We start from the raw sequence: 24,727 nt of genomic DNA, 5'->3' as shown, positions 1-24,727 counted from the left end.
GTTTGTGCTTCCCTATTCACGCCCTTGCACCCTTTATTTGTTTCTCCAGTCTCGGTCAGTGCTGGTTCCGGACACTGCCTGAGGGGCAGGTTGCCACCAGTTCTTGTTATCTCCCCACGCCACTCGTCGCTCAGTGCCAAAGGGGGGGTAGAGTGTTCCCGTGCACCGCTAGCGCTGTCGATTATGCACTGACTAGGGTGGTGCCTCAGTGTCCACACCCAATTCGCTCCCGGTGCACGTAGCGTTTCTCCTGCCTGAGTGTACGGTTCCGCTCCCCAGGTTCCGATTTTATTTTAAACCTGGCCTGTAAAAGCTGCTCCAGAAACCCTGTAACGTCACAGCAGATGTCAATGACTTTACGTAAACTACATGTTTTTAAACATTTCTCCTTCGCTAAAACAGAGAAAGGACTGTCTCAGGGCAATTGTTTTGCCGATACACGCCAGATGACATGTCGATTGTTACATAGTTACCACTTCCATTTTAAAAAAGAAAGATCGATCTTGAGAAATTGAATTGTGTAACGACAAATATGTACCTGAGACTGTAACTGTACACGTGTAGGATTGTTGTATAAGGCACAATTCTGTTGAAAAAGTAAAAAGTATTTAAAATCCATAAAGATGAGAATACGGATAATGTAAAGATAAATAAGATAAAAATTATATATACATAAATTATGAATGCCACGTTTTGCGTTCCCTTTTGCTAAACAACCGTTCACTGTTAGGTTGGTTATCAAGTTAATGGTGAGTTCTTCTGGCATATACAGTAAGCCGAATTGAACATTTTGAACTATCCCAAATTTGTTTTAAATTGGAATAACATGATTTTTGGTTGAAGTGGTAAAATGGTTTGATGTATGGCAGATATTTAAAGGGCAATGGTGTGGGGGGGCACGAGGGGGAAGAGGAGGATGTGAGTTATGTTCCTTCTTTGGTGTCAGTGGATAGCAAAGATTGATAATTTTATTAGATTAACAACTAGCCAATATGAGGTGATAACATAGTGGTTTGGATGCTTAGCTTGTATTCCTGGAGGGGCAATGGCTTTCTTATGATTGACATAATTTGCCTGATTGTAAGTCCTCCAATTTGACCACAATAGGCAATGTTTTATGCCATGAAACTGGTCCGATACGGGAACCGTGGTTGCTGTTCTATGTGTACCTTTAGCAAAGCGATGCGAGTACAGTGACTTAGACTGCTTGTGTTAAATGTAGTTAATCCCTTTGTGGTTGTATTTTTTGTAGGTTGTATTGCGCAACAAAGCAGCTGCATCTTATGAAAATGAGCTCTGTGACTAAGTCAGGTAGGTTGTGCACTGTTGTCTTGGTATTTGGCATGGATAAATGGATATGCCTTTTCACATGTTGGTCTTGCATAGCAGGAACTTGAATATTTGAGACAGTGACTTAAATGTAAGTATTGTAATTCTCTCAGGGGTCTCGATGGACTGTAAATTTTCTAGTCTTAATGCTCTAAACTTATTTCTGAAGTCCACACTCTTCTGCCTTCTGTTTTCTGTCCCCTCTCCCATTCAGGGTTAGTCATAGAGCCCAAAATCATTAAGTATCTCTCTCTCTCTCTCTCTCTCTCTTGTTGAATTTGTGACTGAAAATGCCAATAATGTCTACATGAGCAACATGGTTCGCCACAGCTCTTTGGCCATATTTAGTCCAATATCTGAGCTACACAATGCGCATGTCTACTTCAAACTCCCTCATTTCGAAGAGCCACCAGCAAAGGATAGCCAATTACTTCGGCTGGTTCGCTGTCTACCTCCAGTGAAGGATATGTTTTTTATTCCTCAACATGAATACTAACCCCGAGGAGTCATTGGGGGCTGCCATTTGAGTACAATATCCATCAAATTATGTAATAACCAAGCCAATGTTACAGGAAGAAAGGAAAAAAAAGAACAACATAGTAAGAAAGTCATCCAGGAGGTCTGCATTCAGTATACTTTTCTAGGATCTATGCCGTTTCAGTGAGAGTGGGGAGGTAGGTATCCACTCCTTAACCAACATGTTTCATGAATCCCGGAGGGATGGGTGAACCTTGGGAGCCCTATATGCATTAATCTCTACGTAGTGCTTATTGTGGGGGGGGGGGGGCTCTGCCGTGCAAGCTGCTTATTTTGTGTCACTTGCACTCACCCACCATTTCCTTGTTCCTGGCCTCTACCAGCAGCAGAACTCTCTCCTCTGCCCATGGCCACACCTCTACTCTCTCCCATATCACTTCTGAAGGGCCCACCTTCGCCATTCACTTTAGTACTATTTGTTTCCGGGCCAGGTCCAGTGCAAGATCAGCTAATCTAATGCCCACTTTGGTTTCGGGCCTAGCGAACAGTCCCAGTAGCCCAAACTCTGCTGTGCATGGTAAGGAACGAGCCAACCTTCTGGTAACTGTGTTTAATATTGAGGTTCAAAAGCTCTGGAAGTTCGGGCGTGATCATATCATGTGCTCGAAACTCGCATCTCGTTCTCTGCATTTTGGACAGCCTCGGTCCTTTCCCCATAAATGACTTGCAGCTGGAGTAGTGTGAGGTATGTCATATGTATGTAGTTAAACTGGACTAGTTTAAGGGCTGCATTTTAAAGATCTGTGTGGGTTCCCCAGAACTGCAGTCCTCTCTCTAGCTTCAGATCCCTGTTTAAGTGGGTATTCCAGCTGACTCTGGATTTATCCAAAGGTTTTGTGAACATCTCTAATTGTGCTTATAGAGCCATTTCATTAAATGGCGTGCCGCTTCTAAAGTCACTATTGCCTGTAGCAGCCTATGTCTTTGGTTGTTGCCTCCCCTCCTGCCACAGCTCTCCGAATGCGCTCACCAGCATGGTCATTTTAGAAATTGGCCAAGGGGAAAGCATATTGGGATATAAGGTCATCCAGTGGCATGAGCTCACCTTGTGGAAAACAATCACTCCATGTAACAATGCCCGCTGACGTCCACTCTGAAATTCAAGCGCCTCGTAAACTTGATTAACAAACCATGTGTGAGTTCTACCAGCGGCAGGTCAGGTGCATAAAGAGGGGGCCTGAGTGTACGCCCGAGGCACATCTGCCAGCATTTTAGTGCCAACCGTAGCAGCACTCCTGGTCGTGGGTTAGGGATGAAAGAGCCTCGCCAACAACAGTCCTTGGTTATCGACTAATCCTATGGGTTCTAATGTTTCAAGTCCTCTCCCATTAAACCATTGAGCCAGCCACTGGAGCTGTGCAGCCAGGTAATATAACTCAAAATGAGGGGCCCCTAGTCATCCATTCTCCAGGGTTCAACACCATACGGCCAGGGAGACCCTATTCCGCCCCCGATCAGAATCTAAGTAACTCGTCTAGTTCCCTGAACCATGTGGGTAAAATTACATCCGGGATGTTCACAAAAAAATTAAGTCTTGGAAGTATGATCATTTTGGATAATGCGATTCTAGACATTTTATGTGTTCGTAAGGAGCAACAAAAATTGCACATTTGTTCTAAGAGACCTAATCACTGGTCCCAGGTTTCCCTCCTGCAGGTCTTCCAAGGAATGAAGGACCTGCACTCCCAAGTATTTAAAGGATTGGGGAGACAAAGCTAAGTCCTCGGGCAAGTCAGCTTGCTGCTGCTGTACAGCTAACGCCTGAAACAGCTGTGTTTTTGCCTAATTTATCCAAAGTCCTGCCAATTTCAAGAACTTCTCCAAATAACTTGGGGCGTGTGTCACCCCCTATACTCCTCCCTCCCAGGTACACTAATAAATCATTGGCATATAATAATGTGTTCTCTACCCTCCATGAGGAGACCATGTCCCACCCATTGCCTCCTGAATCCTTCTGCCCATAGTTTGATAGTGAGTGCAAACAAGAGAAGTGATAGTGGGCACCCCTGCCTAGTGCCCCGATAAACCTCACAAGTAGTTGATAGTTCCTCCAGTGCTATGGGGTGTGTGCATAGCAGTCTCACCCATCTGATCCACTCTGTGCCCAGTCCCATCTTCCCCATAACTGCATATTAAGTCTCATCTCAGTCACACGCCTTCTCGAAGTCTACCAACAATATCAAAGAGTCTGGATAATCACTAATTTCCAGATGACGTAGAAAATTGGAAGTGTGTGTGGAGATTACCAGTGGTGGACCTGGTTGGTATAAATCAGTTTTGATCTCCATGTACCAGCTTCAGCATTAATGGTAATAGCCTCGAGGCAATACTTTAACTGAGGATTTTAAAGTCCATGTTCAACATGGAGAGGGGCTGGAATTCCACGGTATATGCTGCACAGCGGTTTTTGATTTAGGGAGAGGAATCACCAGTGCATCTCTGGTCGAATCTGGTAATGATCCCACTTGCAGCAACGCGGCGTATAGCGCCTCTAGCTTGGGTGCCAGGATCTGTACATACGCAGAGTAGAACTCCACCGGTAGACAGTCAGATTCCGGGCGCATCAGCCATGCTAGGAGTCTACCTGACTTAGCCCCCCACCCCCCTCCTTAATGTACCCTCGCCTGATCATCTCGGAGGCCCATGCATCTGAGACGTTTTAGGGTTACATTATATTCGCTCTTTGTGTCTCTTAACTGCTATTTGGTGGGATTGGCAATTGGCAAAGCTCAGCTTGTTGCCCAAGTCTCTTTAAGCAAGTCCCTTCTCATCCCAACTGCCAGCCCCATGCATTGGCCCCTCATCGTTACCTTAAAAGCTTCCAATTCTGTTATTTGGGTGCTAGCTGTGCCGTGGTTGAGATGGAAGTATTTTGTGATAGCCAATTCCAAAGCTTCCCTGAAGCCAGGGTCCTCCAAGGGGGCAGCATTTTGGTGCCATGTGGGGGTTCACCTTGGGCTCCGCCTACTGCCTACTCGTCAAAAAGAGAGGGCTATGGTCCGATAATGTGCGCCCTAAATACTCAGACTGGATCAATGTTGGGCCAAGATGTGTTGAACTCCCAAACCTATATAAACGTGTATGTAGGCTGTTTAGGGGGAATAAGCAGAGTAGTCTCTTGTGAGGTCATGGTGTACTCTCTAAATATCCATCAGTTTCCAAGTCCTGAAACCCCAGCGATATCTTAGATGCCAACTCCCCCGCAATCGTTTTCCATCTCCCTGATGCAGCTAATACACATATTAGTATTAAACTAGACACCACCTGCTAGCAGAAATTTAGTAACCAAACCTGCTTTGATTGGATGTTGATATTCCTGGTCCTTCCTTTTTTGACATGTTCTTCATTAGGACTCAAGGGGCACATGAGTACAATAGATAGTACAGTGAATAGCCTTTAACTAATAACCAGTTGTCTTAAGACCTCATTAGAACTCTTATTTTGAGGTTTTATTTTTCAATTAAGTAATAAACTTCTGCTGATTCAAAAAAGATGACTCCATATTTTGTCATGTGAGTAATATTTCTTTCCATTTCTAGAGATTACCCTGCTGACAGACGAGCAATTTGACTTTGATCTTTCTCTGTCACCCTCAAGGTAAAAAGAAAAACAGTATACTTCAGAGATAACTGACATCTAAATTTCAAAATTGATCTTAAAAACACATCTGTAATATTTTGTTCCGCTTAGTTTTGTTTTAGTCTTTCACAACTTAGATTCATTCACTACTGAATGGCTCTCTAGCAGTCTGCTGCATGCTCTTACATGTTGATGATAGTGATCAAAATTGATTTGAAATGCATAGGTCGTGGTGGGGTTTTGGAGCTTTATTTTGTGAACTGTCGTCATGGAAGCTAGATTCATCTCTTAAGTTGTTTACATGTTGAATCTGTATCTGTGTAGTAGGGGGAATCCTGACCTTGTGCCAAGCGGCTGACTGGGCGGTGCAGGACTTGGGATCACAACTGAGAAGACCCCGCCCTTGTGGGGAGTCGGGGACAGGTCCGCGTTCTAGTCATTTTCAAAAAACACAGACTAAGCGCTAAGGAGAATCTGACTGAAGGTCAGCAACATGGTACCAACGAGTACCACTAGAGAAATTGATTTGCACTGTTTTTAGCCACATAGTTTTAATTGTAAAACTGTCTACTGTGAATTGAATTTGACGCTTTTAAAATACTTTTAAACTCTTTTAACTCTAACTGTGAAGTGAATTGAATGGGATACTTCTGAAAATGTTCGATACTCACTGTGTACTAGGGGGAATCCTGACCTTGCGCCGAGCGGCTGGCGGCGTGGTGGGGCAGGACTAGGAACTAGGGATCACAGCTGAGAAGACCCGCCCTTGTGGGGAGTGAGGAACAGGTCAGCGCGCTACTAATTTAAAAAACTCCTACTTGTGATCGCTGGCATGCCAAAGGCGTGCCTAAGGCAAGCCCATCCCGGACACAGCCTAGGGCTAGGGACTCTGCCTGTAATGGCTCAGAAAAGCGTAAGAACATTATATACAAAGCTAAAGAGTTAATAAAGCTGAGGCACTCAGGAGGCCCCGATGCGAGAAGATCTTTTTACCTACTAGCCTTATAGGTAAGGAAATCACATGCCCTCTATGCTTGAATAAGATCAGCTCAAGGAATATAGACAGGCACCAACATTCAGATAGGTCCACAAAGAAAATAATCTGTGGAAAATGGGACTTATTAACAGTAGATCTCTGCCAGTACACACCACAGAAATCATGCTGTCAATTGAGAATGAAGAACTCTACATCAGAAGAGAAGAAGGGAAAAACAGGCGGTAGGTGGCAATCCTATTTAAAAATGAATTTTAATTCCTCATTTTACCCCTCACTATTACCAACTGCGACACAGTACAATTTAGTCTTAAATTCTCACCTAATGTTACCTTTTCAGGCACATTGCTCTACAGACCTCTGGGCCCCAGCACACCCTTCCTAGAGGAACTACCCGGTACAGTAGCAACAATGGTGGCTAGCAAGGCTCTACTACCCTACTTTGGGATTTTAACTTTCATCTGGATAAACCAGATAATGCCACATCAATCCTACTAATTCATGACATGAAAGCCATGCAACTGAAACAAGTGGTAAGGGCGGGTACTCATGAAAAAGGTCACATACTGGATGCCATTTTTTTCAAACTAACCTAATCTAAAGGTAGGGACTCCGGTACCAGTGCCATGGTCTGATCACCATCTCTTACCTATCACATTAGATAACCTCACATACCTGTCATAAAGCTACCAGGACTAGGAATAAATGGCTAAAAACCTTACATGATAGTATGGTGAATGAACTGGAAGCTCGAGCCCCATGCCTGACCGATAATATGGAAAAGGCTGATACGACTTGGGCAGACTGGATCAATAAAGTAGCAGCACAGCATCCTCAGAAAATAAGATGAAGCAACTGTCTAGTGATGAAAAAAGCGCCCTGGTTTAATGAGCAATTTCTTTTGTTGAAAGAATCCCGTAAAAGATTGAAAAGAATATAGAGAAAAAATACGATCCTCTCCTTTAAAGACCAATACAAGCTGGCTATTAGACAGTACCATAATTAGATGACTCATGCCCAGGCCAAATACTTTGAAGAAATAATTTACTCTGCATGTAACTCCGCAAAAGAATTATTCAAAGTAGTGCGCTCCCTAACTTCCACTGATCATGAAATGAATAACCAGTCCGCCTCTAAAGAAAGATGTAATCAGCTGGCGATATTTTTAAAATTAAGGTAGAAATATTATATAGCAACCTGCAACAAAACAGCAGCATAAATAATGCTGAAACACACCCTAGTGTTAACGAAAATGTGAGAATTAAAACAGGAGTGAGACTAGATCACTTCACAAATTTAAATGAGGATGACTTGATCTCAATTCTGCAGAAGATCAAATCCGGATCTCCTCAAGATCTGATCCCACAAGATATTCTGCTACAGTGAGGCAAAAAAACAATCAACCATGGCAGCTCTTGTATCATTCTCCCTCACCCAAGGTTTATTCCCCAAATCATGGAAACATACGATAATAGGGCCACTGCTAAAAACTGGCAGAGAGAGTACAAGAATTTGGACTATCCATAGTATCGTATGCTGATGACACGCAGCTGATCCTATCGGTGACGGGATGCCCCCAATCCATACACAACCAGCTGGGACAATGCATGACACAGGTACCAGTAAGGATTAATAGATGCTGCCTAAAGCTGAATGGGGGTAAAACAGCTTATGTTCCTGGGAAACAAGACAGTCCCAAGAAATATCTGCTGGCCTACCGAATTGGGAGAACCCCCAATCTCAAAGAATGCAATAAAAAACTTGGGAATCTGGCTAGACGAAAGTTTAAATTTGGAAAAACCCAAGCCAGGAAACTTTCAGGTAAATGCTTCTGATTACTGCATATGCTCCCGGAAAATCCTTCCCCTCATACCTTAAAATTCCAACACATTAGTGGTCTAGGCGTTGGTGATGTTCCACCTGTATTACGGCAACTCTCTGTATCTTGGCGCACCCAAATACTTCATAAACTGGATGCAAGTGGTCCAGAATACTGCAGCAAGGACATTGCTCCGAATTCCTAGACAACAGTCAGCCAGGGCAGCCCTGAAGATGCTACACTGGCTCCCTGTCTATGCCAGGATCAAGATCTGAAAGAGACACTTTCGTGATAGATTCCTTACCTTAGAATATCCCCAGGCATCAGACTGGATCCGGAAAGTTTTGCTTAGCAGTACCCCTGCGTGTCAGTAGGTGGCGTGGTGCGGCTCTGTGTCTGTCACTGGATTCGTATGCGCCGAGATGACGTCACAGAGACTACTTACGCGCCACCCATGCGCGCGGACGTTAGTTTTTAGGTTTCGCTGGAGGGCGGAGCTGTAAGCTCCGCCTCCAGAGAAATCTGTAGTTTCTAGTATGGGTGACTTGAACACGCCCCTCTGCTTCATTGGCTAGCTCCATAAATGGAGGCTAGCCATTGGAACAGAGAGGCGTCCGTCATGGCCGGACCAGATTCGGGGGCGTTCCCGAGAATCTTTGGCTTTTGGCTACGTCATGCTACGTCAGCCAAAAGCCGGGAACGCCCCCGAATCTGGTCCGGCCGGGCCGTGCTTGCTGCTGTCCTGCCTTCCTCCGTGTCCCTCCTCCCGCCGTCCCCCCTCCCGCTCTCCCCCCTCCCGCTCTCCGTGTGGTCCTGCCTTCCTCCGTGTCCCTCCTCCCGCCGTCCCCCCTCCCCCCCTCCGTGTGCCCGTCTCCCATTCTAGCTCCTACAGAAAACATGTTCAAGTTTGCAAGAAGCCTCTGCAATCCCGTGCACGTTTTACTGAGCACCAGAGGGTTCTCGGCGTCACAGGCCAGATGCGGTCTCACCACCCACCTTTGGGGAACGACCCTTCTTTACTATAACAATTCGATGGGTTAGTAACCTGTATACGAATGAGTTGAAGAAAAGTATCCAAGGAAAACCTGCACGAGGAAAACAAGTCTCAGGTGAATCTGGAAACTCCGCAAAATACTTTAAAGAAATAACGCTCGCCAGCCCCCCTAAACAACACAACCCCCGGCTGGGGCCCTGCTTCCTCCTCTCTCACTCTCCTTTTAATGCCCCCCCTCGGACGTGTGCAGTGTCAAACGTGGCCTGAGGAAGTAAAGCTGATAAATCCTCTCTCTCGGTGCCTCTGTTTCCCTACAGGCACAACGTGGAAGCGCTTAGAATCAGGCGAACTCCGGACTCGCAGCGCTACACAAGGGAAAGGCTCCGAAGGATGCCTGGCCCCACACACAACGCCTCGGGCCACGCGTGTGACAAAGGACAGTGTTTGAGCCGTGTTACAGTAAGAGCACAGTGAAGGAACCCAGCGGGGCACCCCCTCTACCCCCCACCACCGAGGGCTGCACCCCTCCTTTACTAGAAACCGCATAAATGGAAATTAAAAATTCATTTCATGCATTTACTAATTTATTTTATGACAATGTCTGGAGTCGGACAGAATTACTGGCTGTAGTAAAATTACTTCATTATTTAGTTTCCGCATAAAAGGAAGAACTCGCAGGGTTCTATTCAGCAAAGGAAGACAGTTTAAATAGCAAAAGAAACGAGAAAAAATGAAATACGCCCTGTTCCCATATCTCAACTCACGCTTGGCGTAGGTTTCCAATGGAGGCGCGTGTGAAGGGCACACTCACGCACACACACGTGCACATACATGCACACAAACACATACATACACAGGCAGCAACACACATAAACGTACTCAAACATTTGCACGTACACGCACACCAAGACGCCAGCCATACATACACATATAAACATGTATGCACACCAACATACACAAACACATATGCATACACGCCATCATGGATCTACCGGTATACACAAACACATATGTACACATCCGTGCAGACAAATAATCCCACTAACACACACATACTTGCGCACCAACACACTCCTGCTAAGATAAAATGAAGACAAGAATGATTTATCCTTACCAAGTGACCAACTCGTTCATTCAAAGGAAAGGAACGTATACTCGCATCTAACCCTGACTGTCCACACATACACATATAAACATGTATGCACACCGACACACACATGCATACACAAATATTCATATATTGTGAAGAGAACTTCGGCAGAAGGTGTGGCGTACCGGGACACGGCCTGAGCAGAGGCTGAACATTGTGCTGGCCAGCCGAGGTTCCTGTGGCGAGGCCATGTGCGGAGCGGCGAATGCACGGCCAGGAGTGTCGCGGCCCCAGGACTGTGGGCCGTCATAAGTGGAGCTGGGCCCAGCAGCGGCCAATGAAAGCTACTTGATCGTCGGCAGACCCTTCCTTAAGGCACCGGCTCCGTCCACGGCACATACAGCATCTGCCACAGCCCTCCGCCCCTTGAAGCTTGTGGCGGAGGCCCATTCTCCACTACTCGGGGCGGTAGTCTGGCCGTGGTGCGGCAGGCTCACAGTGCCAGCCCGTCTGCAGAGGCTGTGCCCGGGGCCTCCCCCTCCAGATCTGTGGTGTTGCTTGGGACCGGATTTTACCATTGGAGTGAAACGGACCCTTAACCTCCCATGGCCCACTTCGCCTACATCCTTGGACCACCGCTCCAACCCTGGAGTGCCCAAGTGGGTGCCCGATGCCTCCTTGATGTGACGAGCTGAGGAACTACTATGGCACCAAGTGGGGGAAAGGGAGAGACTGTCAAGCCATGCAGTCTTAGGTCTTGTTTCCTCGCATGGTTACTCCTGATTTTTACATCCTTCCCTAAACTACTCCCTCCTCCACCATCCTGCTTCCACCATTCTGACCAGATGTGAAAGAAAGGCTACTCACAGAACACATTTTGTCTGTCTAGTGGTATATAAACATTTTGCGGGGGGCGGGGGGGGGGGCTGGCTTCGAGCCGCCTGGTCCTAGACTGGAGGATGTGGCAGGATCCCTCCCGATCCTGTGTCACCGAGGGCTCCCAGCCTCCGCCATGTCACCTGCTGCGCCCCGCCTCACTTTCACCCGCCTCCCCCCCTCCCCTCCCCCTTCGCTCTCTCTCGCCATGCCTGGCACAAGTAACTAACTGCCTCCGTGCTATCCCCCCACCAAACCCCACTTCACGGATTTCACATGTCAGTTTGCACTCAAAGCTCTCGAAACTGCCTTTCAGATATGAATCCCTGCCCCCCCCCCCCAAAAAAAACAAGTCACCGCCTTTCACATGTGACCGTGACTCCCTGCCTTCCACTTTTCTCCAAAACTCTCCACACTGCCCCTCATATGTGCACACCCCCCCCCTTCCTCTCCACATACAAACCCCTGAAACTCCTGTCAGTGCCTGGCACGTGTGCCCCCTTTCCCTCCACCTGACCCTATCCTCCGTTCATTGCCTTCCGTTGTGATTCCCTCCACTCACCTATAAAGCGCGTGACTCCCTTCCCTGCCCCCCCCCCCCCCCCCTCGCCTCAAACCTATCACCACACCTGGCATATGTGACTCCCGCCCTCGTCTCGCCTCAAACCTATCATATGTGTCTCCCTTCACTCACCCAAAATCTCCAAAATTGTCTGTGTATTTTATGATGGACGTTCTGTATGCGAACAAAGACCCGGAATGAGTGAGAGTTCCTGATTATGAGTGTGTGTATATATATATTCATGTCAATAGTGATATTTTACTTTAAGTAGTATAGAATGTAAATCTTGACACGGTATGAGTCCACTTTATAGTATCCGTGTTTAAAAGATGTTAAAGTTCACACTTTACTACAATTGTGGAAACTCCTAACAAAGGTGAGTAAATAAGTCCTTACATTAGACACCACATTTAAAAAAGAAATCCTGTTCAGGACCCTCGTTCACGGAGTTCTTATGGCCGACAATATCCCTCCGCAAACGATAACTGACCAACAGGTGCCGGCGGCAAGAACTTCCAAGTTCATTAAAGTTGAATGTAACTCCCACATTGAGTGCAAATAGTTGTTTTTACTATGAGTAGAGTGTGAATTCAGGTTTCTTTTGAGGTCTCGGTTTTCGAACCTATTGCTATCAGTGCACATAGAGAGGAATTGGGTCTGCTCTTTTAAAACATTCGCTTTCTTCAACCAGCCTCCTTCAGCCATTGGTTTGAGATTTTGTCAATCATGTCTTGGCTCAGCCAGTGAACAGTGGTGTAACTTAAATGAATGTGAAGCTGGGGGAGCCCCCTCCCATATTCCATAGATATTCATTGTCCTTGTGGACAATAGGGACCTTCTGGCGGGTTTGGGGGCCACTGAAGAGTTGAGGGGGAGGTGGAGGTGGGAGACCCCCTGCACCGCAAGGGGCCTTCTTTAGGTCCATGCCAGTAAAGTATTTGTTTCCCCCCCTTATGCTATTGGCTATTCAAGTATATGGGACTACTTTACAGCGATAACCCTTTCGGCCGTTCCAGCTGGCTCTACCCTGTCTGTCTCCCTTTAATGTGCTAAGTTTGCTTGCATTAACACATTAAACCCAGACCTGTTGGTTTTCCAGTGTTTGTTTGATTTTTGCTGTGCTGCTCTCCCCTCCCTCCCCCCAGCTTATCTAAATTACAGATGTAAGCAACTGTGGCACACTGGCATCTACATAGTCGCCAATGGTTAAAAAATGCCTTGTGACGGTCAAGCTTACGATAAGACACCTTGCCACCGGCGCCATCTTTAGCGTATTCACTTTCCCTCCAGGAATGTCGCCGCTCTCCCGGTGTGGATTCAGTCTCGCATAGGTGCGTCTTGTCAGTTGAACCATGTCCTGCATTTGCCTGAGTCTTGCAGTTTGCTCAAGTGTGTGAACTGATAGGTTTTAGGGCTTGTTGGGGCTGAGGTTTTTTAGCCTTGGGTTCGATGCAGATCTGTCTCACCTGTAAGGTCTTTGTGAGGTTGGCAGGATCAAGGAGGCGTCTTGGGAGCATATCTAGTGACCGCGTTTCAAAGGTACATGGTTCTCTTCAGGCATTCAGCGGTGAGGCAGAGGATATTTATTTGATTTTAGCCATCATGGGGGAATGAGTGTCGCTGTTGAGGGTATGTTTGAAACAAATTAAGAAGTTTTGTACGGCGGTCGTGCCAGCTCCTACCTCACTCCTAAAGCCTGGAATGTGCTTTTATGGATATTGCGCTATCCGAATAAAGTTTTTAAGTAGGTAAAGGCTGGAATGACCTGTCCATGTGCATCAGAGCCGTCTCCTCAGCTCTTGAATTCCACAAGAAACTGAAGCCCTGGCTTTTCACTTAGCCCCGCACCAGGACGCACTCCCACGTGTTGTGCGCTATACAAATACACATAACATATCATATAAACTGTTTCTGTTCTGGCCCGCCGCCCTCTTCACTCTCTCTAATAAACCCATTTCCACCTGCTGGAGTCATTTGGCGAGGGGCGTCATTGAGTATTCTCCCGCTGAACTCTGCCATTTTTTGTGAAAAGAAGTAACAAAGAATTATAATGAATTGTCGTTGTCTTGTCCCATTGTTTTGTTGGTTTCACTTTTTCCTGTGAATGTTTCCGTCTTGGCCCTGGGGCATCTACAGCTCATTTCCTTGGCTAGCTGTCAGCGTAGTTATGTAATTTGGGCTCTTTGGAGCCAGCTTGGCTATTATTTAGATTTTCTAAAGTGAAAGGTTTTCATTTAATCCATAGACTGGCGTAGAGAGTAGTTACATAACACATTGGCTGCAGTAGAAGGCATTCGTGCCATTCGTTGGCGTGAGTAGAGGGTATTCACATCATTAATATGCCGGGGTGTTTATGTAACGCACTGGCCGCCGTAGAAGGTATTCATGTAATACAATGACGGGAGTATAGGGCAAACACGCTGGCTGGAGTGAAAGGTATTTATGTAATACATTCATTGGCATTCACTAATTGTGTACAGGATAGTCACGTAACCCATTGGCTGGAGTAGAGGGTGTATTATGTAATCCATAGGATAACATAAAGGGTATTCATGTAATCCATAGGTTGCAATAGAAGGTATTCATGTGATACATTAGTTAGAGTGTAGGGTAGTCACGTAATCCATCTGGACATTAATCAGTCTGCCCTTGACTGTGATATCGTGTTCCGGGCAGTCATGGATGGCTGTCCTGAGCAGTGGATGTGAGAGCTGTGTGGGCTGTGAGAGCTGTGTGGGCTGTGAGGGCTGTGTGGGCTGTGTGGGCTGTGTGGGCTGTGTGGGCTGTGTGGGCTGTGTGGGCTGTGTGGGCTGTGTGGGCTGTGTGGGCTGTGTGGGCTGTGTGGGCTGTGTGGGCTGTGTGGGCTGTGTGGGCTGTGTGGGCTGTGTGGGCTGTGTGGGCTGTGTGGGCTGTGTGGGCTGTGTGGGCTGTGTGGGCTGTGTGGGCTGTGTGGGCTGTGTGGGCTGTGTGGGCTGTGTGGGCTGTGTGGGCTGTGTGGGCTGTGTGGGCTGTGTGGGCTGTGTGGGCTGTGTGGGCTGTGTGGGCTGTGTGGGCTGTGTGGGCTGTGTGGGCTGTGTGGGCTGTGTGGGCTGTGTGGGCTGTGTGGGCTGTGTGGGCTGTGTGGGCTGTGTGGGCTGTGTGGGCTGTGTGGGCTGTGTGGGCTGTGTGGGCTGTGTGGGCTGTGTGGGCTGTGTGGGCTGTGTGGGCTGTGTGGGCTGTGTGGGCTGTGTGGGCTGTGTGGGCTGTGTGGGCTGTGTGGGCTGTGTGGGCTGTGTGGGCTGTGTGGGCTGTGTGGGCTGTGTGGGCTGTGTGGGCTGTGTGGGCTGTGTGGGCTGTGTGGGCTGTGTGGGCTGTGTGGGCTGTGTGGGCTGTGTGGGCTGTGTGGGCTGTGTGGGCTGTGTGGGCTGTGTGGGCTGTGTGGGCTGTGTGGGCTGTGTGGGCTGTGTGGGCTGTGTGGGCTGTGTGGGCTGTGAGAGCTGTGTGGGCTGTGAGGGCTGTGAGAGCTGTTGGCAATGTAAATAACAATGCCATTTATTTATAAGTAAAAAAAAAAAAGAAATGTCATGAGCAATGCCAATAGCTCTAACTTTTCCAAAGGCGAAACCATTGCATTGTAAATGCTTGTTCTTTTTCCGCACAGATCCAGATTTAGCACTCACCTCAGTCATTTTTTGACTCCTTGTCTCCTTTCTGGTGAAGAATTGGCTTGGTAGTTTGGTCTGCCCTGTTCCCATGATGCACTGGGCCAGGGACAGACTAATTTGCATATAGCCAGGTTCTGAGCTGGGATGGGGCAGTGAGCTAAATAACGGTGATGGATCAAGCCCTGATCTTTGGACTGGGTAAGAGTGGTCTGCTTAATTCAGACACTTTGTTCATCACCACCCCCTTTTCTGAATCGCTTTCTATCTGCAGCGTACACAAAAGTTCCGGGTGGATGATCAACACTTTGTTGGCTAGAAAAAGATCGGGCTGTGCACAAACGAACCATTTCCCGGCGGGTTGTTTTGTGCATCAAAGCATGTTACTCCTTGGCCAAGAAGGAGCCTCCTGTGGGGTTGCGTGCCCATTCGACCAGGGCAACTGCAGCCACTACTGCCTTGGGACGTGGCGTTCCCTTACAGGACATTTGTCAGGCTGCTACATGGGCCTCGCTGCCCAAAGCACTACTGCCTTGACAGTCTGGTCCGGAGAGACGGCTTCTTTGACCCTCTGTGCTCCGTGACTTTTTGGTTTAGTCTCGTTCGCAGACCCACCACCGGGGTTGGTATTGCTGGGGTATCTATTCTAAGGTAAGGCATCTATCTCGAACGTGTCTCTTTCAGATGCACAAGTTACTACTTGTGTAATGATCTATCTGTAAGAGACATTAGTTAGTGATGGATTCCTTACCGCCCCACCCATCCTCCCCGTTCTGCGAACTGATTACTAGGGTTAAGGTCATCCCCTTTTAGGGCCCTAGTTTAATGCACCAATGGTCAGTTTCTTGCATGGCTCTGCGTTTCAGCGCGGAAAGTAGTGTTCAGAACTGACGTCCACGTGCATGGGTGGCGCCTAAGTAGTCTCCGTGACAACATCTCGGCGCACACAATGTCAGCGACGGGCGCGGAGCTGCAAAACACCACCTACTGACGCGCAGGGGTACTGCTAAGCAAAACTTTCCAGATCCAGTCTCTCATCTTCCATGTCTTGGAGCCTATACTTTTGAAAGTTTGAAAAGCGGACCACGCAGCTATGAAGAGAGGACCATGTAGCAGTCCAGCATATGCTATGAACAGAGGACTACGTAGCTATGAAGAGGACCATGTAGCAGTCCAGCATATTTTAGTAAAAGGTGCCACTTTTCCTACCTACAAAGATGATAGACCTCATGAAGATCAGCCAGAAATCTGTTTTGAGAGATGGTTCTTTGCCGTGGAATAGGCTTAAGTTGTCAAAGTCTACATGATGATAGAGATGAAGAAAGGGAATGCACTAATGGACAAGATAGTGTAAAGCTTTTTACAAAATGGGCTTTTGAGACTTCCTATTTTCCCAAACAACCCGTGGTCCGTAAGATGGAAATAAAGAGCTTAAGACCAAGGCCTCCCATGGCCTGTAGGGCTCCAGGGAAACCACAGTCTAAACTAAAGACAGAATGAACTCAACATAATTTCTGTAATACTCTCCAGTCTCCAACATGAGATTTAAAGGTTGAAGTCTAACAATTTCTTTTTATGATATCTGCTAAATGATATTTAAGTTATTTGTTTAAAAACCCTCCTGAACTTCCAAACTGAGAGGGACATTCACCCTTGTAGTGTGCAACCCATGGAACGAAAAAGGTTTGGTGTTGGAGATTTGTTTTTTTGTGAAGTGCAGCTTTCAGCCTTTTGTTGTGCTTTGAAGAATCCAAGCTCAAGTCAAAAGTAGAGCCTAGAGTAAATACATGGGAAATGTAGGACAGCATTGCCACATAACTTGAAACAGTACAGGCAAAGCCATGGTTTCAAGTATCAACCGGAGATGAAGGGTAGTGAATGGAGGAGAGGAAGCCAAACCTTCTAATGCTGAAAGGGAAACACTACAAATGCCTTTCACCTTTCCACCTGTTTCTAAGCTATCACCCTGGAAAGGACCGAAAGGCATTTATGAGCTTCTTGTGCTACTTCGTTGTAGAACATCTATTCCCCAGGCACCTGTTAGTGGGCTGTGAGAAAAGTAAGTCTTTTCAGGCAATGCAAAGCTGTGACCTGCAAGTCCAGGAATGGAACCTGGTTCTCCTGCACAAAGCCCTAAAGATTTCCTTTGACTATGAGAGAGCTCATGGGAGGAAATGGGGATATTCTGCTCAGTAAGTCTGTTTGTGCATCCTTAAGCCTCTGATCTTAGAGGCTGTCTAAAACAGAAGATGTTTCTTTGCCCAGTGTCCCATCAGGTGAGCCACTGTGCATGGGGACTTTGAATGAGTTCCTCTTTTACAATTGCTGAATGCCCCAATTTACCATATGTCCTTATGTTGCCAGACCTTCACATTCCTAAGATTGTATACATAGGAGTCCACTTGAAGGGGTGTGGAATTCCTATAGGCTGGCTCCCAGGCTGGCTCCCTATTGTTTAGGGTCAAGGAGAACACATTTTCATGTTTTTGTCCTTGTGACAAATAGGTCCGAACCCCTACAGCACAAACCCTTTGCCAGTTTACAATACCACATTATGGATCGGAGAAGGGCATTGCCTGCAGTAAAGGTAATATTTGTGTCCCTAGGCTAATGCTGTTTGAACTTGTATTTGAGGTTCATTAATACAAAGCCTTTATTATTGGGGTGAGCGCTTTAAGGAAATGTAAGCTAAGACTGCACTGCTGACAGTGGTCCCAAGTATAAAAATGTGTGCACACGGTTGCAGAGTTTAACAATATGAAGCTGTGTAAAATGCTCTCAGAATGCTTTCTTATTAGATGCAGATATTTGCAGCAGCTTGAAAGCAAGATTTAGGAACCTTTGCCTTCAAAATAAAATGTTCACGAAAGAGTGCAACTAGGAAATATAACAATTGGCAGCACTTTCTGTGAAACGTTTGGTACCGTTTTCTTTGAAGCATCATCTAGTAAAATATGTTGATGCGTGCTTGTATTCCCCAAAAATATTCAGAATGGAAAATCGGTACAACCAATTTCAAGCAGATTATAGGAAATGAGAATATAAACAATCGTTGGCACAGCCAATATGTCTGACGTTGGTGGTCAGCCTTTTGATTTGTCACTACATGTTATGTTTTGACACAGTTTTTGTAAAATGTTTTTGTTGTGGTAGCTGCCAGGCCCTCACCATTAACCCCTTCGCTCAGCTCGTCATGAGTGCAGCTCAACCGTGCCTCATGATGAGCTGAGCTCGTCATGAGCACGCAATGGGTTAAAACAAACATTGCCAAAAAGCAATAATAATTTAATAATTATCTCAAAGCACACATTTTGCAACAGTAGTCCCTGGCACCAAACAAAACTACTTTGTGTTCTGACATTCTCCTTGTGAAAAGAACAGAATGCTGTCACTCACAGTAAAATCAGCCTACAGATAGAGACAGAATTAAAACAAAAAAAAAAGTCTTGCTTAACTCATGACTTAGGGACCTAATTCTTAAATGAAGTCACAAAAGTGGTGTATGTCCTTGCAGTAGTGCAGATTTAGAGCTTTCGTTACTGGCACCAATGAGACAAGTGGATTTGTTATACAGTAGATATATTATTAAATTCCACAACCCTGAAACCTCTATGGTTATTGGTACCAGGACTCCAATGCCTGAGAAGCTGGATAGCACTAAGCAAGAAGCTCCAAAGTCTGAGATGATGGAAAACTCACTGTGGTCACGCAGGAGGCCATATGACCGTTCACTACCAGCCACCGTCAGACTGAAGCAAATAAGGAGGTCAACGGATACTGCATGTATATTATTCTGGCTTCGGGAAGGAGCTCCCTGCTAACATCTGTCTTGACGTAAGTATTAGGAAAAGTGGGTCCCGAGAGTAAATTGTCTAACATTTTAGGCAGGTTGAGGGAGCAACCGTGGTTGAGTAAAGCAGAAGCAGACTTCCTTAAGACTCTCCACTCTACATTGCTGTAGAAGTATGAAGCTTTAAATAATATACATTTTATTTATTGGCATTTCAAAAAGAAGTGCAAAACTATATCATGATGCTGTAGGGTATAGTTGGCTGAAAATGAATTGCAGCATATACAGTAAAATGGGTCGGGCATAGTAATAGAATTAGACCATTTAACAGAGCAGTATTCATATAATGTCAATGAAAAAAAGAATGTCAGATTGTGCTGCCTGCATTTTTAGATGATGAAAGCATATGGTGTGTCCAAGCGATTCTACCCATGTAGGGTTACTGTTGACGAATAGGGCCGGGGTATTCTGAGTGGCCAACATGTCTGTGTTTTTCTGACGAAGGTAGGTGGTGAAGGGCTTCCAAATATCTATAGGTCAAGATCGCTGTGGTATAAGTTACCAGAATGTAGAAAGCTGGTCTTGACTATAGGTAGCATCATTTACCCAAGCCTGAATAGTCTGGGCTGGCTTCCTGCCCCAGTGCATTTCCACTGTGTTGCGTGTAAAGGATTCACATTGCAGTGAGGTGACGATATATGTTGGGTTTGTCCTTCACATAGCCGAGAAGGCCAAACACGGGCTCCTGTATGAGTGCCACTCAGTAATTTTGCATACTGTGATGCAAGCTTTGTTCCAAAAGTCCACAACTCTAGGACAATTCCATGCAAGATGGATAAATGTGGCACGTGGATCGAGCAGACAGTGGGGGTTGGAAAGTATTCCCATTTTATGTAATTGTAGTGGTGTACAGTATGAACTGTGTATGCATTTAAAATGTATGCACCTCAAACGATTGGGGACAGAATTTCTAATTGCCCAAAACAGAAGGCACGCTGCAGACAGCCCGGGTTCATGCCCCAGTCCGCGTGAGTTCTTGGCAGGGGAGGCGTCCAGTGTATACGTATAAAACAGGTAATCAGTTTTCGTGGTGAAGTAGTGGTATGGACATATTCCAGGGCTGGAGGTGGTGCTGGGAAAGTGTAGAGTCCTACAGACAGCGCAAATTTGATAATTTAATAGTGTATTCAACGGGGGTGAGGGTATGTGAACGCATGCCCTCAAATGCTGGGGTAAACTAGTTATCTGGTATTAATCCAAGAAGGCTGTTATGCCCATGACATTTGCGTACCTAGTTGCACCTTTGTCTTGTTGCGGGGGCGGGGTATGGTAGTATCAGCAAGGTTTATGGAAGGAGCCTATAGTGTAGCGAGGCCAGCACATCTCCTAAGTCCGTCCAAGACAACCGCACACACTCTACCATGTTAATTTCAGCCTTGGGCTCCTAATAGGGTTGAACAGCACTGTTGTAAGTGGCCTGGGAGAGGCTTGATCTCGCTCTATGGCTAGATGTGGCTCGAATGGGGTGGGATGAAGCCAATAGTGAAAGAATTGGGCCTAAGACTAAAGAGCATATAATTTTATTTCCTGTGCTCCCAACCCACTTCTCACAAGTCTCAACGTGAGGCATTTGTAAGAGGCTCGCTGCTGTTTGTCTGCCCATACCAACCTAATCATGTTGGACCATAGCCGTTTAAAGAACTGTTCTGTGAATGGAATATTAACAAAAAGATATTGATTGATTGATGGGCTTTATTTCGATATAAGAATACCATAAAAGCTTGTACAACAATACAAAATACAGTATAAATAAAGATCACATTCTAAAACAAACACATGATTTAAACAGAGGAAAATATTAGAACAGTTAAAACCGAATTAAATCGACAAAGCCTTTTTGTACGAATCAACCAAGACCATTTTAAAAATTTTGACACAGCACAAACAATCACGGTGGATGTGTCAGACATTAAAATACGCATCGCCACTATATGCAGACGGGTGCCTAAGAGTCTACATAGGGATTTTAACCAACGGATCCTGGGTGCATGATAATCCGGACATTCAAAAAAGATATGGGCCACCGACTCTACTCGGGTGGGACAAGACGCACACAACGGGGAAAATTGGTAGGACCGTTTCCACCGGTCGACTACCTCACCTACTGGAAGAATCCCTACTCCAAACTTAAAATACAAAGTACGATCAAGAGGGATAGAAATAGTATCTAAGTAGGGTTCATAAGCCACCACATCTTTGATTCTCACAAAAGCTACAGTAGAGTTGCAATGTCGTGAATCTGAGTGTAATTTAGCAGAGACCCAGTTCCAGTACAACTTTTTAATCGTAGCTTTGGGTGGGGCTGTTCTCAGTGCCCATGCATCTGGTAACCCAATCTCCCCCAGCAACCATTTGACATCCCTCAAACATTTAATCCTGGACCAGCCTGCCTTAGCCAAAACCTCTGATAGTGCTTCCGCATTGGAGGCTAGTTTTGGCGTCCGCCATAGTCGTGCCCAGAGGAGCAGGGGGCGAAGTTGCGCTTGGTCCCTGATGGATCTGCAACCTAGATCCAATAGCACTGGTACTGTTGGTTTGCACCATGGGAGAGCCATCAGATCTTTCAAAAATTTGCTCTCCGATTTAGCTAGTGCGTCCAGGTTGCAGGTGCCCCATAGCTCAGCCCCATATAGGACGGCACTGACCCCTCTGGCTTTATATATTTCCACAACTGGGGCTATAGGTTTACTAGTTGAGGAGCGTTGTTCCTTTAATAAGGTGCCTCCCACCCTTTTGTGGCCCAGTAGCATTTTTTGGATGTGCGGATTCCAGGTAAAGGAATCATTAAGGCGAATACCCAGATAATCAAACTCTGAAACCCTCTCCAGTGGTTCAGAATTCAGAGCTGGAGGTCGACCGAGCTTCTTCGGGGGATTCATAACCAAAAACTTCGTTTTATCAGTATTGATTACCAACCCCCTCAACAGACAAAACTCCTGAAAACTGTTCAAAAGGCTCTGAAGACCCATAGGGGACTTTGAGATAAGAAGAGTATCGTCTGCGAAAAGCAGTGTTGGGATCCGTTTACCCGCCAGGGATGGAGCGTCCGAGGGATTTCTTAGCAGATGTTCAACCACGCAGTTTACATAAAGAGAAAACAGGGTGGGGGCTAACACGCATCCCTGACGGATGCCCCTTCCCACGGGGATCCTATCGGTTTTTTCACCCTTTGTACCCCATCAAACCTGCGCAAAATTGCCAGCATGTAATTTTACCAAAAGAGAAAGGATATACAAGGGCAACCCCAAATCTAGCAGAACCTTCCATAGCTTCTCCCTGGGAACCAGGGCGAAGGCAGTTTTTAGGTCTATAAAAGCCAGATATAAACTGCCCCCGCCCAGCACCACCACCTTCCAGTGTAGAAGAGCCAATCTGAAGGCCTGCTCAATGGTCCCAGTACCAGAGCGGAATCCAGCTTGGAGGTCCGACAAGATGTTGTTGTCGTCCACCCACTGGAGCACCCTTCTCCGGATCACCTTCCCTGCCATTTTTTGGGAAGAGTCAATAAGACTTATTGGCCTGTAGTTGGCAGGGTTGTCCCGACACCCCTTCTTGAATATCGGGACAACCTCTGCCCCCTTCCAGGATTCGGGTACGGGTGCACCTTCACTAATGGCATTTAACAGTGATGACACCAGCTTCCCCCACTCCTTGTGATTTGCCCGGATTAGGTCACCCGGTAACCAGTCAGGCCCTGCTGCTTTCAAGGGCACCAAAGTCTTAATTACATCCTCCACCTCTCTAGCGGTAAAGGGAACATACTCTGAGCCTCCTGGGCAGGCGGCCAATGAGAGGCTAGTCTGAGTAGTTGGCGCATTGGAGGTGTAGAGAGACGAGAAATGATTAAACCAGCTCTGGGCAGGGATGTTACACGTTATCAGGGTGCTGTCTGGCCTGTCCCTAGATCTTATGAGATTCCAGAAACTTCTGGCATCCCTATCCAAGCTCGCTTTCCTGAGATCCGCCCAAAACCTGTCCTCCCATTCTCTCTTCGCTGCAGACAGAGTCTGCGAGTAGTCTTTCCTTGCCAATCGTATGGCAACCAAAGATTTACTCTTAACAGCACCAATCAGGGACTTTTTCTTCACCCTACATTTACTCGTGTACCAACCATATGGGTTCGACCTTTTCTCACACTTATCAACTCGAACGCCTTTACTTGGAAGATGGAAAAGTTCGCTCAAAGCCTTGGTGGTGATACAAAAAAGCGCTGAGACTTCCTCGGGCTTCGGAATTATTTCACCCAGTTTGGATTGTGCAGTATCTAGGAGTGCCGCGATGGATAGCACTTTCTTTTCGTCCATAATGAGCTTACTCCACCTTAGGCGCCTGCCACACCCTGAGGGGTATACCTCCTGAGATGCCGAATGAGGCACAAGCACCCCCAGATTCGATGACCACAAGGGACGGAGGGCAAGAGAGAGAGGATTGTGGTCGCTCTCAACTGTAGAAAGTACCTCCATATCCTGCAAACTGCCCCAAAGTTTTACATCAAGGAGGATATAGTCTATCCTGGACGTATGATCCACCCTGTTGTAAGTATGGGCTCCAGATGGATCCGAGATCGTCCTGCCATTCACAGCCCTAAGGCCGAATTCTAAGTTTAAAGAGTAGATTTGAACCGCCACCTGAGACCACCTTCTGATGGGAGGTAAGGTTAAAACAGGTATACCTCTCCTAGTATCTTCTTCAGCAGTCCCCAAGGTGTCTTCCAGTCCAAGGGGATGTTAAAGTCCCCAGCGACCAGAAGGTGAGAACTGTTAGTGCCCCTCCCAAGCAAGGATTCCAACTCTGCCACTATGGGAGAGTCTCCCTTTGTACCCCTAGCATAGATATTAAAAATGTCTAGGGTCAGCCCTCTCCTTGGGCCCCTGAGTGATAAGCTCAAGAGATCGAGTGAATTTGACACATGCTGGGTAACTTGACAACCCAGTGAGATGGCAACCCATATAAGAAGGCCTCCTGAGGGGCGGCCCTTCCCGGAAGGAAATGGTACTGCTGGCCGAAAAAAGGATGAATAACCTACCTTGTGGGAAGGCTCTCTACTCCAGGTCTCTTGGAAAATGCAAATAGAGTAGCCCTTCACAAGGGTGTTCCATTCCGGTACGGCCAGCTTCCTCGTGATGCCCGCAACGTTCCAGCTGAGAATCCTTATATCTGGATCCGCCACAGGAGGCTCGCTGTGGGATACGAGGTTGAAGACCCGCTCCCCCTCAGGGAGTATGCAAGGTTCACTTTCTCCTTGCTTACTTCCAACGCTCAATATGGCATCCTGGGCTTGGGGACTACGTGCAGCCAGGGAGGGTGACAGCCTGTTGTTGATGGTGTCCAAGTCAAGGGGCTCCGCCCAAGAACTCGAGCCAGAGGACAGAGAACCTACCCCGGGAATAATTTCGTATCAATATCCTGGCATCCCTCCATATAGCCCCAACCAAGGAGCCGACTGGTAGGGCATA

General features: G+C 46.7%; 1 protein-coding gene across 2 annotated transcripts in view; it reads left to right on the top strand.

Annotated features, from left to right (window-relative positions):
• Positions 1 to 24,727, top strand: part of GTSE1 (G2 and S-phase expressed 1) — a 354,076-nt gene that overhangs the window by 29,118 nt on the left and 300,231 nt on the right. For both annotated transcript variants that reach the window (XM_078679841.1, XM_078679849.1), the window contains exons 2-3: positions 1,253 to 1,311; positions 5,406 to 5,463. In XM_078679841.1, coding sequence (XP_078535967.1) covers positions 1,284 to 1,311; positions 5,406 to 5,463 — 86 coding nt within the window. In that variant the 5' untranslated portion in view covers positions 1,253 to 1,283. The remainder of the gene's footprint in view (positions 1 to 1,252; positions 1,312 to 5,405; positions 5,464 to 24,727) is intronic.

This window comes from Lissotriton helveticus, chromosome 1_1, assembly GCF_964261635.1.
Source record: "Lissotriton helveticus chromosome 1_1, aLisHel1.1, whole genome shotgun sequence".
In the NCBI taxonomy this organism is placed as follows: Eukaryota; Metazoa; Chordata; class Amphibia; order Caudata; family Salamandridae; genus Lissotriton; species Lissotriton helveticus.
The sequence above is the reverse complement of the archived record's forward strand: the minus strand, read 5'-3'. Positions and strand labels throughout refer to the sequence as shown.